This window comes from Nipponia nippon, unplaced genomic scaffold, assembly GCF_047370975.1.
Source record: "Nipponia nippon isolate SJK-2023a ecotype South Korea unplaced genomic scaffold, ASM4737097v1 scaffold_8, whole genome shotgun sequence".
In the NCBI taxonomy this organism is placed as follows: Eukaryota; Metazoa; Chordata; class Aves; order Pelecaniformes; family Threskiornithidae; genus Nipponia; species Nipponia nippon.
Window position 1 is genome coordinate 15,800,018 of NW_028262402.1, and position 24,484 is coordinate 15,824,501.

The following is a 24,484-nucleotide window of genomic DNA, read 5'->3' on the forward strand; positions in this document are numbered from 1 at the left end:
CATTTGCTTATTGCAATGTTAACTCTCATAAACTTCCTCACAGTTTTTTTGTACATCAGGCTCTTCAGGGGCTAGTAGATGGCTATCAAAGCCACCTTAATAGCTTTTGGCTCTATAATAAATGAAAGATAATGGAAAGTTCCATAAGAAGACTATTACTATTTAATGTATTAAAAATACATTAAAATTAAGTTAAGAGTGGGACAAATATCAGTTGTTCATACTAAAGATACATATGCTATTTTTTCTGTTGTAGTGACTTGGGAATGGTCATGACTAAATTATATGTTATGTATTATGTTAGATTACTTTTCTTTTTCTTTTTTTTTTTAACATATTAGTGTGATATCTGTTTCTGCTTTTTTTTTTTAATATATATACAAAATCAAGGAAGAAAGCCTTAAGATGATACACTGCCATCTATAGTTTCCAAAAACAATCCTGCAACAAAAATACAGCAGTCTAACCCCCCTCAATTTTGTTAGATACAAGAGCTCAGCGCCTGCCTAGATCAGCTCCAGAAGCAGTTGAACCATGACAACATTCACATTGCAACCATTGGTTCACAGTTTACAAACAGTTAAACGGAGACCTTTCTTCTCTCTTAAGGCAGTAATTTCTGCCTGTAGTAGCCGATGCATTTAGCTATGTCAGTTTAACTTCAATCAGTTTAAAATAAAATGAGGTGAAATTACTATTTGCTTTTAATGGTGGTGCAGTACAGACAAGATTTGTCTTGTTTTTCCAACTATTCCAGCTAGTCATCTAAAAGATGCTACCTCTACCTACAAACCTCAGCCTGTATATGTCCTTTCACCTTCTCAGCTACAACAAGGTACCATTACAACTGGAAAACATTTTTGCTTAATGCAGCTCAAGGCTGTGGGGTGATTTTCCAATTCCAGTTAGAGACATTACACTTTATCTTCTGCTGTGTAGGACCTGTACATCAGTTGATTTCCATTCCACCAACCGAGCTCTGGAGAAAGAAATATGAAATCTTGCTTTTGCCAAAATAAATGGGAGTATAAAAAAGGAGAGAAAAGAATTGGATGCATTGTTAAATATTCTCATACAGAGAGGTTCATATGTCAAAGCCAGCATCTTTAAACTACATGGTGGATTTTTGTGTACCCACCTCTGCTTACTTTCAATGTAATGTGTTCTTCTGTTCGGTCACTCACTATGTTTTTAAGCCCAGTTGTCATTAGTATTGAAACACACCTTTCAATGTTCTTTACTGCTGATTGTGCTACAAGTTCCTAAGTCACAGAATGCAAAGTTAGTTTGTAAGGCTTTTACTGTATGTTTCCTTGCTAAATTACTGCCAAGCTTTCTGAGAATAGCAATGTATTCTGATTATTGTGGGCAAATGCAGAGCGGAAGAAAAGCTGTTGAGCAATGCAAACATTTTATTAGCTGAAACTTGTGGCTTGAAGTATTTTGCTCGTACAAGCAGAAGAACTGTGTACACTCAAGACTTCTAGGAGAACTCAAGGGTGAAATAGCTGAGCTCCTAGCTGCACTGTGTAATCCTTCACTTAAACCTGCTTGACTACCACAAGATCGCTTGGCAGAGGTATTTAAAAAAAGTTTCAGGGAAGATCAGAAAAATATTAACTGATAAACCTGACATCTCTGTAAGGCAAATTAGTAATAACATGGAGTACGATTAGTGACACATGAATAAATATGACATATCTGGGAAGAGTTGACACAGCTTTTGTTAAGAGAAGTTGTGCTTCACAATCTTATCAGACAGGGTACTTTGAAGAAGTCAGGAAGACCTGGTTGACGCAGTCTGTTGGGATTTCCAGAAAGCATTTGCAAAGGAACTAAGGAGTCATAAGAGGGGAAGTCCTGGATCAAGTTTTAGGGCAGGTTCAAAGCACACATGGGAAGGTGGTTTTCAAAAGAGAAGGTAGCTGAACTCAGGGACTCCTTGCCACAGGGTGTTGTGGAGCCTAAAAGATTTTGTGGATTACAAGACTGATTAGATGAACTTCCGGAGGTACAGAGGCATAACTCCCAGTTCAGAAAGTCCCTGACTGCAATTTTTTTAATGTGAGAAAAGTATTTTTGGAAAAGTAATGTTACATTTTCAGCTGTTCTCATGGCCTTTCTTTATCTTGCACTGTTGGGTGCTGATAGAAACTGAATAGTGTATCTTTTCTCTGACGAAGAGCATTCTTGTGAGGGTGCAGTTGCACACATTGACATTTTCTCAAAATATGGTCATTGGTGTTTTAAAATGGCATACCCTCTATGCGTTTGATACATGAACTGTTCCAATATATGACTACAGTGTAACATTGTACACTCCTGTCAAAATATTTGGTTTTGCAGAAAGATGTCTGGTAATCTGGGGACAAAGAGTTGCAAAGTATAAAATAAATAAGTTATTTTCTACTAGCATGTGACAGAATATTGTACGTCTTCAGCCATCTGTAATGCAGTAACTGATTTCTAGTGTCATTTGTAATTAAATTAGAAAAATGTTGTCAATTGTTCTTATGTATTAGAGAATGCCCAGCTATTTAATACTGCTGAACAGAAAATCAAATATGTGGATCTGACATCTGGGGGCTCTGTAGGAATGGTTAGGGTTGAGACAGTGGTGAGGAATGCTGCAAGGGAAAGGCCAGACAGACAGAAATACTATGCATTCAGCAGACCCTAATCTAAAGTATGCCCCAGCAATGGTTAGCCTAAGACATACCTGATGCATAGATTAGACACAGAGATTGATTAAAGCATGAAATTTCATTCAATTATTTGCATATACATGAATGTGGAACACAGGTGAAGACAACAGAATAACAGTTGTCTGAAAATAAGTCTGGCACTTCTGAACTGCAGAATGTGTTCACTTAGAAAGCCCTGCTCCCCAGATGTCACAGTTGGAATTTTTTGTTTTCCATTCCATTTTTTAGGTATCATATTGATACATAACATCCTGAGTTTTTTTATTCCATTTTGTATTGTCTTGTAAGTACTGTTACTTGTACCAAAACACATGGTGGTTGTTTCATTTTATAACTAAAGTTGTGTTCTGGCTTTCGTGGTAATTGACAGAAAATAGTAACGACAATGTAGTCCAAAAATCATACATATACACTTTGACTTATGGAAACTTACTTATGCTTTCCAAATCCCAGGGATGATCTTTTTCAGTCTTTTAATACTTCAGAGAAGTAACACCAATAACAATTGGCTGGTTAAAGTATAGATGTTCAAAGACAAGCAGTGAAGGTGAATTTTGCAAAGAGGCTTCATGATCTGTTATTTGATATTTATTTTGTAATTATTTCAATAATTATTAAACCCTTTTTCCATTATGTAAAAGGTAAAAATATTTTTATCTTTATATAAAAAATCCATGAAAATTAACTGAGATTGAATTAAGGTCCTGCTCTAGAAATTAAATGCTTTACCCGCCAAAATGCCAAAATACAAACAGTGACGTATCAAACAATGACTTAAGATGTTTTAAATTATGTTTTGTTATACCGTGGTTTTCTATGAATATTCTGTTATAAAGTGGTGTATATGAATAAGACAGAGAATATTTTATCCTTCCAATTTGTTTAATATGTGCATGTGAAGATGCCTGCATGAAATTTCATGCTTTAAGCCATCTTTTTGCCACATTCAGGGCAGCTTCTTGGACTAATGATTCTCAGGTTATATTTTAGTCTTGGGCATTCTGCACCCTTTTTTGGTCTTTCAACAGCATGATCCCCTACTTTCTCTCTAATCTCAGTCTTGTGAGGGAACTCCCAGAAATTATATCTCTAATTTCCTTTAATGTCTTTACTAGGAGAATTGTTTGCCAGTGTGATCTGATGATCTTTTATGTCACTTCCATAAAAGTATTCTCTATTGATCTTTTTCTCTTTATCAGTTTTACATGAAGCATTGAAAATGACAGAATATGATTGTAACTTTACAAGAACTAGTAAAAATATTAAAATACCAACAGTATTTGAAATTTTATTTAACTGACAGTATTCTAATGTACTGGCAGGCTTTCAGTATTCCTGCACTATTTAAAGTCTATAAGATTTTCTGTGGTGTTACAATAATCTATAATTGCTATAGCTTTCATTATTGCAAAATAGATGCAGAAAGTTTCCGACTCTCTGTAATTTTTATTAAAGTGATATTTTAAAAGAACTATGTAAAAAAAAGTACAAAGTTTATGTTCTGCTATACATATATTAATGTACTTGCAAAATTAGGACTTGTTTTTTAGGAATGTACTGTGAAGAGAACAGGAAGTTGGTATTATCCTACAAAAATCAATGAAACCATAATGAAACTCGTAGATGATTGTATTATAAGTTCATTGTGTCAGTGACAAAATTCAGTTATCATTGTCCTTTTTGGTGAACTGCTCCAAGAAAAAAAATATGTACTACTGCACCTTCCAGAGCTTCTGAGAATGTATTTGGCCTTTTTTGGCTGATTATGTTTGCTAATCAAGTCCACCTAAATATTTATAAATTATCAAATTATCCTTACTGCTGTCTACGATCAGTACAGGTCTTTACAGAACCACTGCAAGGTCAGGTGGGTTCTTCGTCTCTGCTTCTATATCTCAGTTACAACCTGATTATCTTGAGACTGTCATCTGGCATATCAAGAGCTACCAGCAATTCATAACTCCTTTTTTTTCTCTTTTTTTGACAGTAGGTTCTGTAGCATGAACAGAACTGGCCCACAGCTGCTGGAAAATCATTGCTTTAAAGATACTTGCATTATTTGGATTAAGTCACTCATTCATCTTCCTTTTCAGCAACTACATTATAACTACAGTTAAAAACTGTAAACATCTTACCCCTTGGCTACATGCAGATGGCTGACTTCTACGCCAGAAACCTTGGACTTTTTTTTTAAAACTAAGATTTTAGCTGCTGAAGGGTGTTGTTCATTTCTGTTAATGAATCCCAACTTGACTTAACAGTTTCCAAGCCTGTATTTCCTGAGAAGTGTTCTAGTCCATGGTGACCAGGGTGCTAGTGATTTGTATCCTTTCTGTCATTCTAGCCTAGCCATGTCACGACAAAGCCTTCCCAGCCTGTTCAGAAGCCTCGTGCTTTCTCCTACCTACCGTTTTTCAGTCCTTTCAGAACTTCGAGATCCTCATTCCTTTGCTTTTATAAAGGCTGAAGTTTTTGTTTTAATTCCTCCTGGCCTTTCTAATTTTTTTTATTTTTTATTGGAAAAGTGTTCATGAAGAAAACATGAAATTGAGACATATCGTTGTTATTACATCATCAGTATGAACAATGAGAAACAAATGCAATTTTAGAATACAGATATAAAATGTATGACATAAGATACCTGCAGGGTTTTCTAAAACCATTTGTTTTACTGACACAGAAAATGTCCTGTTATTCTCTGTGCTGTCTTTGGAATATTATGTTGCTGAAAAAAAAGTGTTAATCATATAAGATCAGTTATTTTCTCTGAAGAGTGAGGTAGAATTGTTTTTATTCTATCGTTACTTCAGTTAATTGATCCTTGATACTTCGAAAAAAAGTAATTAAAAGAATTTGTATAGAATATCTCTGCTAACTGCTCTGTTTATCTTGATTGATAGAAAAATATATAGGAAGATCTGTTTATGTGTTTGTATGTGTTTGCACATGTGTGTATTCCTAATTTGAAAAGATAGCTATTTCATAGTTAAAAATGCTGAAATACAAGATCTTTTATGAGGTACAATACAATTGCTTCTCAAAATTTAATTTCAGCATCTTTTAGTGTATACATAGAACTAAGCTTACCTTCTCCACGAGCTATATATTTCATACCTTTAATATCTTTACAGCTCTGATAGCCATTGGACGATACAGCATGACAATAGAAACAGTGGATGTTGGATGGTGCAAAGAAATCACAGACCATGGAGCCACCCAAATTGCACAAAGCAGCAAGTCTCTCAGATATTTAGGACTGATGAGATGCGATCAGGTAAGGAGTATTTGCATGAACTGGTGCCTGCTTCTGAGTGCACGTGAGAATGAGTGTTCATGTGTGTATGTGTGAGTGAGGGAGAGAGATGGGAAGGTTTATGTGTTTCTGTACAAACAGGTTTGGTAGTCACTACTGTGGTAACTCTTTTAGTGTACTGTGTTCACATATTTAGCTAAAAAAGTGTATACAGAACTAAAAAGAGCATTACAAATTTTTGCTGACATGGATTTTCAAAATATACCCACAGGCTACACCCACAGCCTGAGGTGCTCACAAAAGTTTTAAGTAAAAAAAAACCTCTAAGGGTTTTGAATATTTTTGGCTAAAAGTGATTGGTATGTTGTGTCATTACTATGACAGACTACTTTGTTTTTTAAAAAGAATGAAAAAACAAGGATTTTGATAAAACTATAATGCTAAAAAAAGAAAAAAAATACTGAATTTCCTATTATATAGCTTTCCTACTTGGAATATTAAGAATGTCTCTAAGTTTTAGCACTTTATCATTAGAAGACAAGAGGACAAGGCAGTCCAGCTCCACCTCACCCTGTATATAGCCTTCAGGAATCATGTCTTTGTTGAGAGAAGAGATATCAAGAGGCCTGGGAACACAGCAGAAATAGCTAAGAGTCATTGGAGGTTCAGAGTGTCTGATCTCAAATCTTCAAATGTAACTGCAGGGATTGTTTCTTTTCCAGCCATCATGAATGAAATGTCCAGCTTGCAATGCCCATCATAAGCATGTCTCTCAGGCTTGCAAATTTCTGATTGGATACAGCCTGTGGAAACACAGGTTTTTAGTCTAAGAAACTTGATGCTCAAAACCATTACCTTGCATGCCTTGCAGTGCTTTATAGAAGACAGTTACAAAACCCAGTATTTCAGCTAGCAAGGAATAATAATTTCCAGGTCAGTTGTAAAGTCAGAAATAGCATTTTGCAAACCCAACCGTAGACAGTTTCCAGTTTGAGGGGAGGTTGAACACTTTGGAAGAATTGCTCTGTCTATTAAAGCTGACTCCACTTAATCTCCTAAACATTAGTGTTTTATAAGAGCCACAAGACGAAAAGAGCGTGTGAGTCTGTTTGATGGATTGTGCTGAGATTATGTACTTAAAGAATGTTCAAAGGGTTACTTGACCTTGGGAATTAGATCTGACCCTGAGTCACCTGATTGATTTTACACATATATTTATTTTGTGGATTTAGCTAATGTTGAACAATCAACAAAGATCTAATAAGTGCAATAATTTTATCCTGTCTTCAGCTGCTATAGAAAATCAATGATCTTGATGCTGAAAACAAGTTTTACTACCTCATCAGTTAAACTATATGTACTACAGTCTGTATTCCTCTAATTGCTGGTTAATGCTTTCCTAGTTCTTTACAAAGGATTATACACGATCCTTTGTGTTATGAAAGTCAACTGCTAAAAGGAAAAAAGAAATATTTTTTGAAAAAGCTTCAAGGAAGATAGAAAAGCAATGTTGACTGCGTGCCTGCAAGTGTGTGTGTGTTTGTGTATGTGTGTGTGTTTCTGCGCATGCATGTGTGTGTGTGTTGCATGTAAACGAGCATTCAAAGTATGGTAGCTAAAACTGGTTAAGAAATGAGTAAATGCTGTTACAGCAAACACTGTAGTAGTAGGACTACCACTGGAATTATTTTCTTGCTTGCAAAGCCTTGATGGGAAAAATAGCTCCACAGACAGAATGAAGTAAGTATCCTTGACTTAAGAGTTTTTGGCAGCTAGAAGATGCCAGCTCCCTTTTTCCACTGCAAATGAACAGAGAAATTACTGAACAAAATCATGTCTTCAACTGTCTCTCCCCAATATCATGCAGAACTAATTTTTTCCAGCGGCTGCTCTGTTAAATTTAAAATGTCAGTGTCCGGCACATCATTAAAGAGAATTCTTGGGTGGTGCAGAAGGGTTTATTTACATGCCCCGTTGACTGAAAGTCTTGTCTTTGGACTATTATCAGCTTACAGTGAAGAGACAGTTAGAAGACTTGCCCATTCTAGCCAGCCTTCCTTTTCTAAGGTACTGACTGTTATGCTAGTACCAGGTAGCATTTATGCTTTTCTAAGAATTCCCAGGCATTGGAGGGGAAGTGCTTAAAGACAGTTATGTAAGGAACATATGTAAGTAGACTTCAAATGGTTACCACTAAAATACTCTTTATGACCCAGGCTGTTTGGAATTTCTTTGATATGCAGTTGACATAAATTAGAGGCGTCAAGGGTCCTCCCAAGAAAGATCAGAGAGGCTGCAAGCCTGGGTAAAGGCAGGCTCTGTTTTATGCCATTGATTATCTGAGTGCCTCCAGGCAATGTGCTTCAGTAGATGCAGAGCATTATTGATCCACACCAAGAAAATAATCAAATTATTCATTTCTCATCAAACTACTGTTGCCATGACCTTTCTTTTTGTCATGTTTCTTACCATCTAACATGCACACCACAGGAGCAATATGGTTATTGCCTTAAAATAAATGTCATTGTGTTGAGAAGTCTCATAAAAAATGCTGACTTTACCATGAGATCGTCATAATGAGGGAATATATTTAAGTTGGAAATTCTCTAATAAGCATTTTAACACTATTTTTTCAACATTTAAGTGTTGCTAAATAGCAACGTAATCACTATTTACAAATCCCATACAGAAAAAAGTCAAAGATTATTAAATGCTGGAAGTCTTTCAGAACTATCCATAGTAGAATTTCGGTTTAGAAAACACGTTTGTGCTTAGATACACAAAATCTAAATATCCTTTTCAATGTAAAAATATTAGAGGCAATGTTACTGAGCAAATGTCTCCTTTTTTTCTAATTTTCCCTAGCACCTCCATGACATAGGCAAATTTGGCTTTCCCTGCACTACACAGCAGTGGTCTCTGAAGCCTGGAGAGAGCTCTGAATGAACTGGTACTACTGGAAAGGTGCAGGGCAGTGTGGACACGTGGACATAGCTCCTGATAGCAGCTTAACTGCCAAAGTACAGTACCTTGTCCAGGAAAATTAGCACTCACCAAGGCTCATAAGATGCTGTCATATAGACGTGGTAGTATAACTTATTGCTTCCATTTCTGTGTATAGCTCAGGAAATGCTAGCTTGATCTCTACAGGGTCCTATATTGTACACCATAGGTACAATTAGACACATACCATTAGTTTTCGGTATCAGATAGGCTTCTGAGACACTATGATCCAGACTTCCGAAAGTATTTAGGCATTCAGAAAGTAGATCCTAAATATTTTTAAGTACCTATATTTTGGACAATGAAATTCCACAGTTGCCTGCATACAAACATCAACACGTGCTTGGAAGCAGCTAGGACCCTTCTCCCTTCTGATCCCACTCACAGTACAGGGTATCAACTGTGTGCAAATATGTACTTGTGTGCATATGTATGAGTGGGTCTGTACAGGCACCTGACAGCACTTGGGTCTGCACAAGTCATGTGTTTCACAAAAAGGAAATGTAGCCATTCTGAGTCTCCATTTGTTTTGAAAGCAGTGAGAGATAAAATCAGTAGTTATTTAAGTCCTAAGCAGGACATTTTAGAGGTTTGTAATTGGAAAAAGCATAAAAGACAGTATTTCTGTTTTGCATTCTGGTGTTACAGTCTACATTCGCGCTGTGCCCCACTCCCAGGGGCAGTGAGCCAGGCTTCATTCCCTCATGTTGCCTCTTCCTGATGCTCTGGCAGCACAGCAAACCCACAAACTCCCAGTTTCTCTGCATAGACGAGTGCTGTGCTGTTGTGGGCTGCAGCCCAAGGTTGTGTTTTGGGACTTGATGTGGGTGTATGGGAACACATAGCTGGTTTGTGTACTGCTAGGGTACACTGAAGCTCTGAATTGTCACCTCAGTAAATACTGAGAAAGGCACAGAGTTGTCTCCAGAACCAGGGGTTATATTCATTTCACCTCAGTTCAGTCCCCCCACAGCAAAAAGAGAATATGACTGTCCATTCTTCAAACCAAATTTTAATTGTAGCTCTGTATTTTTTTTATCACAGCTTAGGAAAATACATATTTTAAAGTATAATTTGTCCTTTCCTTTAAATACTTTAAATACTTTGAGAGAGGTGTGGGTAGTTATGGGGTACTTCCTTTTCTCCCACAAACACTGACATCAGGATTCCTAAGAGCTGTACTTGCATCCTAAGGGCATAAAATGATGCCTACATCAGATTCACAGGTTCAAATCCACACATTTCAAGCTTGTTTTTCTGAACACGATTGTATACATTCCTACCCCTAAACTAATCTAGATCATATTTACTTATTGTAGTTACTTAATTATTCCTAAATATTTTGTATTTCATGTTTCCAAAATAAATCAACGAAAGAGGGTGACGTTCTTTTTGCTATTTATGGCTAGAACTCATTTTAAACTGTCTTTGTAGCACTTCTTTATTGTGTTTTCACAACAACCCAAACATCTTTAAATAATGACAGTTTGAAATCTTCACCGTTGAGCAAAATGGCTGGGTATCACCTAGGAAATAGTGGCTAAAAACTTGATCTGTTTCTCTAGCTGATAGCTTGGCTGGTTGAACAATGTGTCAGAATATTCTTCCTGTAGAGTCTGCAACTTTTCTCACACAGATTTTCATATTTCAAGATCCTTTTCCTATAGCTGTGGTACTATTTGCAATGGTTATCAGTAGTGCTACCACATAAACGGAAGAGACATTTCTTGGGAAAATATGTAGAAAAATTACACTGAAAAACAGAGGGTGCAAAATTCAACATTCACAGCTATGTGTGAATGAAATGAAGTGAGTCTGACAAAGTTGGCTGTGAATGGTTACATAACTTCAGTTAATAGATCATCATGGGCTTTATTCCTTGCTTTTTTCTTTTTTTTTTTTTTTTTGAGAAATTCAGGTTGCTTTTCGTGAAAATACTTTTGAAAGCCTGTAGCGTATTCCAGATGACTTTCTCAGATGAATCATAGCATGTATTTCCTATTACAATATTACTGAGATGTTAGAGCACAGAAATTCATGGTCAGTACAACTGACAAAAAGACAAACTCTTTTATATTACCACAGATAGGAAGGAAGATAGATGACCCCTAAAAATAAAAATGATCCATTAAGAAATCATTTGCATCTTAAGTAAGAATAAGATTTTTAGAAAATCAGTAGATTTTTAAAATAATTTATCACTTTATCCTTCTATAAAATCTGTTTTAGAAATATTTGTAAATATATATCCTCTGCAAACTGCAAATTATTAGCCTAACGGGATGCAGCTCCTGTTGTATATGAGGAAATACCAGCTTGTGAAAAAACTTACCAACTCGGGGCAAAAAGAGTTTTCCATTATATAGAGAGATATATGTTAGTAAACATGACTGGAAACATTTTTACCCTTCATCCACAGACTTTTAATTCACACAGGTAGTCTGTAACTGAAGTTAAGTAAGTGAAAAAGAGATAAGATCTTAGGTTCTAGAGATACATCTTTAAATTTCAAATACATTTTTGAGCTAAACTGTTCTTAATTAACAGTAGAACAGCGAGAGTACAGAGCCTTGGCTTGTTTTAATATCATTGTCACAGCAATTTGCCTTCCACCTTTAGAAAACGCTACTTATTAGCCTGATCAAAAAACCTGACAAATTGCTACTATTTCTTCCTTTATATTTTAAGGGCTTCATTTTGAGATTTGAAATTATGGTTTTGTGATATTCAAGAGGACTGAAAATATCCAATCCTTCCCTTTAAGAAAAACTCTACAGCACTTATTTTCTCTTAAATCACTATAATTTGTTGAAGTTATGTTGCTGCATATTAAAAAGGATACACTGTATTTTTTAAAGTTTTATATGCATAATGTAGGAGCTGCCATTGATATGTCTCTCTATGAATGATAAAGATTTTAGATTCATAAAATCTGTGAATGCCATTAGAAGGAAACTACAGTTATCCTTGCTAACCCACAACAAAAGGAAAATAGCATTTATTTCACTTTGGTTTTCAATACAACAATTTTAAAAGAGTGAACAATACTTCTTTTTCCTTAGCTAACTAGGATAACGGATCCATCATGTGTGGGAACAAAAGCATCTGCTAAAATATAAAAAGGATTCTTTATATAAATTGAACTTTTTGTACTTCTAGTTTAACCATTTCTTTACCAAAAGATTTTTATCTTCCAAGCTGATAGTTCAGCAACAAATCCATGGCAGTAGGCTGAAGATGAAATCTTCCTGAGTTGAGTCTGTCCTTGTTTTTAAAAAGCAACCACTTGACCATGTCATACGGTAATAGAAAGATGGGCCCTCAGGTACTTATCAATGGTTCAAAACCAGGATAAGGCTAACTATTAAGGAAAAATGCAATGTGAAGTAGTCAGCATTTTTATGACAAAAAAAAAAAAAGAAAAAAAATTTTTAGAAGCATTGGCCCCTGGAACTTCCAGTCATTTTTGCCGGCTGGCAACTTTTGAGAATTATTTCTCTATTAGTTTTACAAGCCATCATTTTGACAACTATTACAATAATGTGCTCAAATTATTGTTAATGTAGCAGAATAGGAAGGAAAATATTCAATGCTATTAATTCAACAGGCAGAAAGTAATCTGAAAGAATATTTATCACTATATAAATAAACACTGTCATTTCACTGCATATGGGTCTTTATTAACTGCAATTTTTGTAAGTAAGAACAAAGTAACACAAATTTTCATCATAAATTTGAAATGCTTATGATACTGTTAATATTTTTACCTTGAAATCTTGTATAGGTGGAGTCTAGAAGAAGTTCATCTGATTGAAATGAACAGAATTAGCAAACCAACCAACCAGCTCCTTTAGAATGGCTTTTCTGATTTAATAGAAAAGTAAACCCTCACAATAAGCAAAGAGAATTGAGAATAAAAACTTTATCACTTATACAACTTTAATATTCAATGTTGTGTTGGCAGTAATGATTAGGACAGCAAGCCCTGAAATGATGGCTCTCCTAGAAAACTATGCAAACTCACAGAAACCTAAAATGGATTATTTTCTTAGTTTGCAGTAATGCAGTGACTGCAGCAATGGTGCAGGGACTGGCAGTTTGAGGCAATAGCACTCACCTGTGTAAACAACCACAACAATGAATTTCATCCCTCTAGGACTCTACCCTTCTGTTGAGATTTAAGCAAAGAACTCTAAAGGAGCTATACTCCACAAGCAACCTTGCTACTTTTCTGAAATCCTTCCAAAAGTTCTACCATTGACTATTAGAAGGTTTGTGTATTCCACTTATTTCACTTCACAAGACAGAAAAGATTACAGATATTTCTGTTTACCCGCTCCTTCCCCTTTCCAAATATAAGTGGGAAATTAATTGCTAAGATTTAACACAATTAAGTTGTTGAATGTCATGATAATAATAGTACATCAGACTGTACTTGTCAATTTCATTATTTATGAGTCGACAAATACAGTGTTTGTATGTGTGTGCACATGTGTTTTGGTTTTTGTTTTTATTTTTAATAACAGCATCCATTAAGTCAAAATACATTCTTTGCTGAAACCATAAGGGACTTTATTTGGCCTATAGGATATTGTGCTAATATTGGTAGTGCTCTTATTTTATTAAAGTCCTAAACAAAGGTTCTGCCCCTGGGCATGAGGGCAGTCACTGAAACTCTGTGGAATATGTCTGCCTTAGCTGATCAAGTGCACTTCACACAAAACGTTTCCAGAAATCTTTAATTTTGTTATGGCTACAGGCAACAGTTATAATTGGGCCACCTGAGAATATAATTCGTTCAACTATTAGCAGAAAAAAAATCAAATGAAGTGCATTTTTTATAAGACACTGACTTGAGGAAGCAAACTACAGCTCACAGAAGAGAAAATGTGTATGAAAATGTTTCTTAAGAGCTCCAAGTGTGTATATTTTGGATTTTGTTGTTCAAATATTAGAGAAATTGGAACATAAAATGTGTCCAAAATCTGTCATTATGCACATATACAAAGACTGTAGAGTCATTTCTTTGTCCACTATATACAAATCTGGCTTTCATGTAGTACTACTCCATGTATACTGAAACAGAAATGCACACAAATTTCAGTATCCCTAATGCTGCAATATGACTCCCTAAGCAAAAATGTCAGTAACATGATAAGAAAGCCCTTTTGGAACAGATCAATTTACATTTCTTATGTGTAAAGATGGTTTTGTGATTCTTTATATGTAGAAAGCTAATGATAATACTAGTACACTGCTAATCTTTATTATCAAACATCATCTGTATGGCAGTCCTCAAAATCTTTTGGTGTGAATGCTAGTTCTCACCTTCTAACATTTCCCTAAAATTCTTTACAAGTACTAGACTTCTAAAATTAAGCTAGCAGTTCCATATGTTATTAATGCCTTTCTGCACAGATATTGCGGACTAACTGTATTATAACTTGGTCTGTTATTTTTTATTAATGACTGGCCTATAAAGTTATATAACTGAAGATACCTACCTGTACGGTCTTCAGGAGGAGAGCGCCCATGATGTCAGCACTCTCCAAAATCAGCTAGCCACATGACTATTCCAAGGGCTAGATGTAGATACTATGCAAAAGTTATTTCAGCAGTCCTTCCCTGTATGATGCTATGAACCACCGAGGAGAATAGGCAAGTTTTTCTAAGAAGTTCAATACTGCACCTTTGCATTAATCCAGTTTTGCAAGTCTGAGGTTTTTGCATGTGAGCCTAGGTTTGGGGGGCTTGTTTTTTTTTTAATATGGCTGCTTATTGATTTCAGTTACTAACTTGGAATGGAGATAACTTTTTCTTTTCAACTATCAAATGAATTGGATGTTACCCTGAAGCTTTTCCTTATATAGGAAACCGTTTAGATTAATGGTGAATACTTCTTCACTGTGTAGAGCAGCATAAAACTTGCAGTTCAGATGGTAACTCTACTCTCCCTTTTCAGTATTGCTCTAAATGACACACCACAGACATTCTTGGGACATTTCAGTAGCTTTAGAATCAGAACTGCATTCTAAGACTGCCCTTGATACACCTATAGGAGGAGTTTTTGCGATCAGTAGGCAGTCTTACAATTCTTCTTAGAAGTATAGTAAAGGAGTTCTCTCAGTTAAAACCAAAGCTTTTTAAAGCCCCTTTATGTGCCACTTGTTGTTCCAATCCAAGAGATCTCCTGGACATGATATCAACTAAAGGCAAGTTAACTAAAAGTAAGTAGGAAAGTCCTGTTTAGGCAAAATCCTTAAACCTCTGCTTCTGTTCCTTATTTGTGAATGAAGCTACCAGTCTTATTAAAAAGAAATGTTTAGTTCAACTGATGGTTTCAATTGTAAGCCCTAATTTATCTTAACAGGATTAGGAAAAATTGAGTCCCTTGAATTTAATAAGATCCGTCCTAGGAGCATAATGGAAGCAAAAGGTAAAGAAAAATAGACCCTAGCCCTTTGGAATCATTTGATATCTTTAGAAATTCCTGATTTTGGAATGTAGAAATGAAGGAAAACAGTTCTGAAATTATCACTAGAGTTCTGTCAAATGATGCGACATGTTTAAAAGCAAAACCTAAAAATTATCTAGTAACTATTTGTGCTTGCAGTTTGATTTTTCCATGAGAACTTGTGGAACACGATATAAAAGAAATTACTCATGGTGGTCCGTGGCAGATGTAAGTGGTGTACCAAGCCAGTAAATACTTTTGACCAGATCAAAAATCTGAGTGAATATTTTTCCATGAGTATCTTATTAATAGAAAACTATAGTGTCAGTTTATCCTGAACATGAAAAATCAGCTCATAAATGCCAGTTAGTTTATTCTGGGAAAAATATTTACAGACTGGAGGGGTTTTTCAAGCTTTCTCTTGTAGGTAGATCATTTTACCTAAAGGAGAGAAAGAGTTTTGAACACTGATTTCTCATTTTTCTCAATATTTTGCCCATGTTATGACTACACCTCGCAGAGTGAGATCAAAGTCCTCCAAAGAAGCATTCCTAAAACCCTTTTGTGAATGTTCTTCCACTTCACATGGACTAGATGAGTATTCATGTTCTTCTTTCCCAGATGAATTCCTAATTATCACATGAGGAAGTATTATTTTTCTCTAGCGCAGATGATATTTAAATACTCTCTGCATAACCACACTATCATCAGAAGAAGAAATTAAGGAGGTCCCACCCCAGATAACATTTGTCACAAAGTCAAGTATATTCTCCTGGGAAATAGGCAATATGTGTTCAGGTGTCTTTAATCAAAAAGGATTCAAAATCATGACTTCTAGGTAACTGCTTTAATTGAGTTATAAGGAGATGATATCACTTGTTCCTGCCAGTTTCTGTAACCCATCTTCTTTGTTTTTTTGAACCTGTTCTTTGGCCTGGAATAAATTTTTATTTCAGCAAGAAAAAATAAGTTTCAAACCAATCTTTGTTGTTATTTTCTTTTTCCTGTTTGATGACCAGGATTTACACACACCTATTACCTTGACTCTTAATGATAAGGACTGCATTCTTTCATTATGTGTTAAAACATAATTGAAGGGCTGTTCAAATTCAAATGAATTATTATGTATTGATAATCTAACTAGTCTATCTTCAGACAGTAGTCTTCCTTTTGACAACTCAAAAGATGAAGATTAATGAAAGTTCTGTGGAAGAAAAATATAACATTTTAAAGCATATTAAGATGTGAAGATTTTTAGTTTTCATTCATTCTACAAGACTGTTCAAGCTCAGAAGGGAAAATTGCTCTGTTTGTGTAATGAATTTATTCTGGAAATGGCATTCAGTACTTTTGTTTTATCACCAGCCAGACTGGGTCTTAACAAAGAGACAGAAGCTTGTGTTCTAATGGGTAGGCATAAGACTTCTTTTCATCTTAATCCTACCATTAAGGGAACTGATGACAAGGATACTAAGGGAGTTGACATTGCTATTATTTATCTCATTCATTAACAAAGAACAAAATTTTGATTTCTCTATTTTCCTATCTTTTAGATAGTGCAGTTTTAGTCCAGTACTACAGAAAGTTTAAAGCACTAAAAATTTTACACTGTTTTAGTGTTTGACCTGACTTTTCTCATGGTAAAAAAAAAAGTTTTCAAAATCTTCTGGTAGGGGATCATTTGTGGCTTAACTGTCCACATTTGTTTCTCATCCTGAGATCCATGTAGGTTGTCCCACTGCCAAATAGGATCCTTTTTCTTCCTCTTCTGTTGTGTAATCTTACATTGAATTTATTTTGTCCAGCATAATTTTTTAACTATTTGCTGTTACTTTCTTAGGATTAAAAATATTTACACTTAACTAAAAGTTACATGTATTTGATTATTTATCATGAAGCTTGGTAGGATAATTTTTTCCTCTATCATGAGAGTAAACTCAATTTTTTAAACTCAAAGTAATTTCTTTCTATAACTGTTATGGTTCCAAATGTGTACATAGGATTTATCACTACTTTGCTGTTTAATAACACTCAAGTTATTGTCTAGGATCAAACTAATAATTTAAAAAGTTCATTTAACACTTCAGCAAAAATGCAGAAAACCTTCTAGTATTCAGGTTTTGGTCATGAAATAGCCGCTTTTGTCAGTGTCACTTCTGCAATGGTTTTACCTGCCTTCTGCATGCTCGTGTTTATTTTGTAACTGTATTTGGCATTCGATACCAAAAGTTTCCTTCTCCTGTTTAGTAAAGTAATAATAGCAATTAGTAACAATTGTATTAAATATTATTTTATCCAGTAACAATTGTATCAGAAAAAACTTAGGAAAATTGGCTACTCCTAGGTGGTTTACCATAGATTTCTTCATAGATTTTAAGACTAAAAGATACTATTGTAACATCATCTGTCTTCCTGAGTATCATGGCCCATGCTATTTTGCTTAAATTAGCCTTGTAGTAAATACACCACCTTATACCTAGCAAGACTGTAGCTTCTGGAAATGTGTTCAGTCCTGAGTGAAAGACACCAGGACATGGAGATCATTACCTATCTTCCTGTGTTTGAACATCATCTTTGTAACAAATTCTCCTTATTATTTGTTTCCTGTAACAGAAAATCTGCTTATCATGTTGGCTCTAAAGCCATAATATCCGTGCTATTCTAACAAATAAAGCCCAACGGGTATGTGTCAAATCATAATAACCTCTGTCTACTAGTAATGTTTGCAGATACCTAGTAGATAAACAATATCTCTTAAGTTTCCAATTAAGAAAGAGCAAAATGAGCAGCTGTCTGTGGTAAGCATCTTCGTTGTGGCTGAGTTAACTATTAAGAGAAGTTTCTGGTAGTATGATAGGTTCTGCCATGGCTCTCTGCACCACAAATCTAAAGAAAAGAGGCTTTTGACTATTTCTGAATAGGCAAAAAGTAACAAATGCTGCTACTTTAGGGGATTCTTCCCTTCCAAGAAATATTTCTATGAAGTGTTGCTGACAGTTTGAAAGTATGTATTCAGCTATAAATATCAAATATTCTGGAGGACTTGTGCTATTTCTGATTTCATTTTGATTTATTAAAAGTCACTTCTTGTTTTTCAACACTGGAAGATGTTACTGTAACGTAGTAATTTGCCAAAAGAGTACAGTTTGTGCTATGAAGGGAAGTTGAACCAGCTTTCTATCCAAGTCAGTCTCTGCTAGATGAAACTTCCAATGAAGATTGAGTGTTTCTATTATCAAAGCAGAAGAACTGGATATTAAACCTTTCATTTATCCTTGTCATTGGGTGCAATCACTGTTCAGAAGGCTGCGTTCCTTGTTATCTTTTAAGGACAAAAATATTATTAGATACTGTGGTCACTGTGCTTTAAAATATTATTCCCAAGATGGATCTTTGTAATGGTAGTAAACATTTTAGTCTAGTTTTTTACTTTTGGCCTTGAATGTGGAACACCATGGGGAAGAAAGCAAATTATTATATCAGTTGTACATCCTACTGATCTAGGTGGTTCAGTATTTAAATGTAGTATCGATGCATTTTAAAATGCCCAAGTGTTCAGCAAAGATTTCAAAGAGAGCTACCTAGAAGTTATGGTTCTTAGCTTAATCTTTTATTTATCTAAAGGCTGAAGAAAACTGTCCACTTCTGTGATATGAACTGCAATCATCTTAAAAATAATTGACAAATTAATGCCCTCACAGCGCTGCCGTTGTAAAGGTGTTAGGTTTAGCTAGGCTTGTCTGATTGCCTTGTCTAATCAAGAATAAAGGTGCTACCTTTGATGTCTAAGATTTCGGAGGGACATCCCAGACCCGACAAGCTTGTATGTTTTGATTATTGATTGCGCCATTTCTGCCCACAAAACCCTTTGTGCAGTGTTAGCCTCACACCAAAAAGCTAAAATAAAAACTACCAGTGATGTATGTAAAGACATGGAGGACTTTTAACCTTTGGAAAAGTTGACCTATATTGGTAATTGGTAAATTGATCTACCTGCAATATAGAATACTTTGCATTCTTTTCCCCATGTTTAGTCATGTTATCTCTTATTTTTTCATTGCAACCACATTGATAGCTTCCACACAGTGCAAGTTCATTTCAGTAAGGTTAATTGTGGAGTTACTACTTAGTATGTGTAAAAGTATCATAACTGTGCCATAAATTAATTAATAGACGTAATCAGTTTTCATTTTCCAAAGCCGAGAAAATCTTACATTTCAAACCTATGTGTGCTTGAGCAAGTTTGAATAAATATGCTTCTATTTCAAGATAGAAATCTCTTAGTCTGGGCAGCACTTTGTTAAACAGAATGGCTTTTCTTTGAATAATTAGGTTTGGGGCTCTATGAGTGGCCAGCATAGTCAAGCATGGAATGAAAATAGTTTAATAGATTGTTAAACACTGTTGCAGTTTTCTAAACAAAAGTGTTTTCAAATGGAAACTGTTTGTCTTTCCTGTTTGCTTACAATTGCAAATAATCAAACAGTATTTACTAGAATGTTATACAAAACTTCTCCCTTCACAATAAACTTGAGGTGTGGGTTTGTTTTGGGTTTTGTTTTTTTTTTTATTCTCTAACAGAACATTACATTTTCTATATTTGTTTTGTGATAAATGCACCCAAACCTATAGTATCAGTGAAGAGCCTGATCCTGCAAGTTCTCCCAGGAGTCCAAAGTTCAATCATTCATTTAGCTTATATGATGTTGCCCTTTTTATTCACTTTTTGCACATCACAGATTCTTTTCTTCGATTGCAGGTGAATGAAGCCACAGTGGAGCAGCTAGTGCAGCAGTATCCACATATAACCTTCAGTACTGTACTACAGGATTGCAAGAGGACATTGGAGCGGGCTTATCAAATGGGCTGGACGCCCAATATGTCTACTGCCTCTTAACTTCCTATACCAACATAACAGTTCCACTCTGCTACATTCAGTAGCTCTAATGGGGATTGCAGAGGATTCACAACCTTTCATATGATGCAATATTATTGTGAGTTTACAGAGGTGACAGTAAAATGGCAAAAGCTGTACACTGACTTTAATGTACTGTACAACTAAGTACTAATATTGAAGCAAAACTTTAGAAATGCATCGTGGTTTTGTTTGCATAAAAGATATAAAAGCCTATGGCAGATTTCTTGAAGTGGATTCCTACTAGTTCTCTGGATAGTTTAAGTTATAGAAGATGTTAAGCTTGTTTTCCTCTGTTTACTTTATTTTGCCTTGGTCATGTGTGTTTCCTTTGATTTGTAAATGGTAACTCAGTGCTAGCACCAGTGCAGTTGATCAACAGAGGCCTGTGTTGAAACTGGGAGCTAAACTTGATGCTTATTACTTACTAAAGCTACCCCAGGAGTTTTAAGATGCACAGTAGTAAGAAAATCTACAAAGAATTGTGATCTTATTATAAACATATTGATAATTATACAAATCATTATTTTAAACAGAAATCTTAGTAAATGATCTTAATGACAGAATGGATATTTAATGGACAATCTTACTTCTTTTCTTTCTGTCACTGAACAGAATTGATATCTTCTTTCATTTTGTTTCGTTGAAAATAGGAGATGCTGTAGAGATTTCCAAATCTTTCCACGTTGCCATTTTTATAATAAGTGAGTTAACGGTGCTTAACCTAACACTGATAACCAGTTCCCACTTCATAAAGTCAAACAGTAATTGAATACACCAACTATCAGAAATAAGTTAACAGACATTGTTTAAATATCTGATTGAAAATAGTACTGTCTTTTTTAAATGAACTTGCCTCCTCTGACTATGCTGTTATGTTGCTGAATTAGGAAGTTCAGATGGGAATAAGCCAATAACACAATTCCTGTCATTTCCAGTGTGGTTGTTATTTTCCAACAGATCTTACAATACAAAGAGTGCTTACCTCAAGAAGGCCATCTAAACATGAGTCCCATCATGGGTATCATTTTGTAGGATCAGATGCTTCTTAATAACAGTGTATGCAAGAAAATACCCAGAGTAAATATAAAATTATTAATTTTCTGTGTGTCACATTGCATTCTAAGGAGTTAAGTTTGACATGGGGATAGTGAAAATACAGACATTGCAGCTTCAATTTGAAGTTGCATTAACCTTTAGAGTATTACCATTTGGTTAAGAATGTTTTCAGGTGTGTAACACTGGATATTTGTTTTTCAAAGGTTACAGCATTTTAATCCAAAGTATGAAATGCCTAAGCTTCAGCTGAGGAGTTGCCATTATTGTCAAAATGTTTTGCTAATCCAGAAGGTCTAATGCAGCATAACCTAGAAGCTTGTTTAGTATGGCCGTATAACTCTCTGTAAAACTGTTTGTTGATTTCCATAGCATAATTTTTTACAACAGAAATGTCAGCTCACAGTAATTCCAGTGAGGTTGTTGAATGTTTTCTTATTAGACTTTTCAAAATGGGGATGAACTAATTTCTCATGAAAAAATATATGGTAAAGTTTTTGCTTTAAGTAAGTGGTAAATACATGTGAACATGTGTAATGCTAGGCTTTTTATTTACTGCAAAATGGCAACAATATTTGTAGAATAAAGCCAATGGGTTATATTGCAGATATAGTACAGAATTTTAGTCATTTTTCATTTAATGTCTTTTTATGAGTGCATTAAAACTGTTCACACAATTTGTAAGTTTCTATTTTTTCGTGAAACCTTTGATCTTGCAATGGGTTTTAATAAAGAAAAAGGATGTGGTGTCTTCTGTTTATCTGTGCTGCTGACTGTACTTAGACTATGCTAACACAAAGACTGAAATCTTCAGCCTTGGATGTGCAGAACTCATCTGGACATGGTCCTGAGCAAACTGATCCAAGCTGTCCCCGTTATGAGTGATAGAGTTTTAGATGACCTCCAGAGATCTTTTTCAATCTAAAATACTCTATAACTCTAAGGTTTTTTTATATATTACAGATCTAGTTAGTCATCTCTCTTCACTTCTGCCATTAGGTCACCTCCAGTAGTTTTGCCTTTTACTGGCTATTCATCTCTCTCTTATTTTGCTGAACATATTAATCTTTATAGATCTCAGTGTGGCTAATTAATTTCCATGGATCTTGGCATTTACATAATTTGGAAGTTTATGTTGTACAAGAATTCTAGACGGAAATATGTTCTTTTAACTGCAGTGTTGTCATAGACAGCTCTTTAACTTCCTTATAATAAATCAATGTCTCCTAAGTAGTTTTATAGGAATAAATAACAATGTTGCACACTCTTTAACTTTTGAAATGTTATTTAGGGGAAATACCATTTAAGGGAAAAAGAAAAGCTATTGCCTCTTGTAAAAAGAAAAATTACCCCTGTTTTCTCTTACTCAAAACTTACAGTGGATTCAAAAACTCACAGGCAGCTTACATGCTGGATTCCCTAGCTTCCAACAGGCCTTCTTTACTGACAAAACGTCTTTGTTCCTTCAAGATCTTTGTGGGAACCTGCCATTAAGGTAGGTAATCTGTGGCTCAGCATTTCCTTTATCAAAGACATTTCTAGGCCAAAGGAGCTGGGCTTGTTCAACCTGCAGAAGAAGAGGCTAAGGCAGGCTCTAAGTGCTTTCTTAACTAAGCTTAACTTGTAGAAAAAAGACAGATAACCTTTATTTTCAGTCATTCGCTCTTCTAAATCCAGGTATAATTCTGTTTTAATGCCACTCAAATAGTTCACTTGGTGGTCGCTCTACCCATCTCTCACCACTTAAAGGCCATGTGGAGGGCAGTGTCCTCACGCAATTTGTCCCAGCAGGGGAAATGGCTACCATGGTGTTTTGCATGCAGATTCCAATTCACTCTGCCCAGGCTCCTAGATTAGTGGGAAGTTTAGTGAATTGCCAAATCCAAGCTGGCATACCCCCGTTCTCAGCAAGTGCTCTGTGTAGTACTAGGCAGCTTCTAGTCATCTTTGTGCATGGACAAAGTGAACTTCTCTGAAAAATATTATAGAAAAGGATAAACTGATCCCAGGATCGTCACAGGTGGCTACTGGTAGTGACTTTCAGCATCTCAAAACCATTATCCAAAGGTCTTCTGTGCTACTCCTACAGCAACCGACTCTGCTTAACCTTCAAAACTCAGCCATGGCCCCAGAACCCCACTGGGTTCACTCACAGAAAACATTTCTTCCTCTGTACGTCCTGCAAAAGAGTTTGAGCCATCCTTCATAGTTTTGTAGAACTATTAAACTTACCAATCTATCTAGCTGGGTTTTCAAAACCAGTATTTGGTAAAACAAGTTGTAATCCCTTTTGAATGACAAAATAGCCCTAGTAAGAATAACGAACAGTTCATTTTTTCAGGCTCTCGGCTGGCTTCAACGTGAGCTCACTGACATCCACCCAGATTCTCAAGAAATAAATACGGCCTTGCTGATGCTTAATAAACTGTGGCATTGACAGGAACAAAATCAATGAATGGCAGCAGGTCACATGCACAATGGTTACATGAAGACATAACAGAGGCACGAAGTAAGCTTTTTAGGAGGCTGACGGGGCCTTCTTCAGGTGATGTGATCTTGAACAACCAAAGGAAAAGGACTCTTGCATCTTATAAATAATTAGGATAGGATGGGATAGGATAGGATAGGATAGGATAGGATAGGATAGGATAGGATAGGATAGGATAGGATAGGATAGGATAGACTATTTCAGTTTGAAGGGATGTACAACGATCATCTAATCCAACTGCCTGACCACTTCAGGGCTGACCAAAAGTTAAAACGTTATTAAGAGCATTGTCCAGATGCCTTTTAAACACTGACAGGCCTGGAGCATCGACCACCTCTCTAGGAAGCCTGTTCCAGTGTTTGACCACCCTCTCAGTAAATAAATGCTTCATAATAAAAGAATGCATTGCAAAATAACAATTGCAAAAGCATATGTGAAAAGACTATGCTGATGTCTAATCTTGTAAATATTCAGATTTATATTTTAAATTAGGTGAGTGTTTATGACTTTAAAGAAGATCCATTTAAAGAGTCCATTAAAATAAAATTATCTAAAGATATGTAACCTTTTTCATCCTGTAGCTGTTTTACTCCCAGCCTTCTCCATGAGT

General features: G+C 35.4%; 1 protein-coding gene across 2 annotated transcripts in view; it reads left to right on the plus strand.

Annotated features, from left to right (window-relative positions):
- FBXL17 (F-box and leucine rich repeat protein 17) overlaps window positions 1-22,154 on the plus strand; it is a 287,592-nt gene extending 265,438 nt beyond the window's left edge. For both annotated transcript variants that reach the window (XM_087742036.1, XM_087742037.1), the window contains 2 exons: window positions 5,837-5,979; window positions 20,175-22,154. In XM_087742036.1, coding sequence (XP_087598162.1) covers window positions 5,837-5,979; window positions 20,175-20,312 — 281 coding nt within the window. In that variant the 3' untranslated portion in view covers window positions 20,313-22,154. The remainder of the gene's footprint in view (window positions 1-5,836; window positions 5,980-20,174) is intronic.
- Window positions 22,155-24,484: the final 2,330 nt, after the last annotated feature.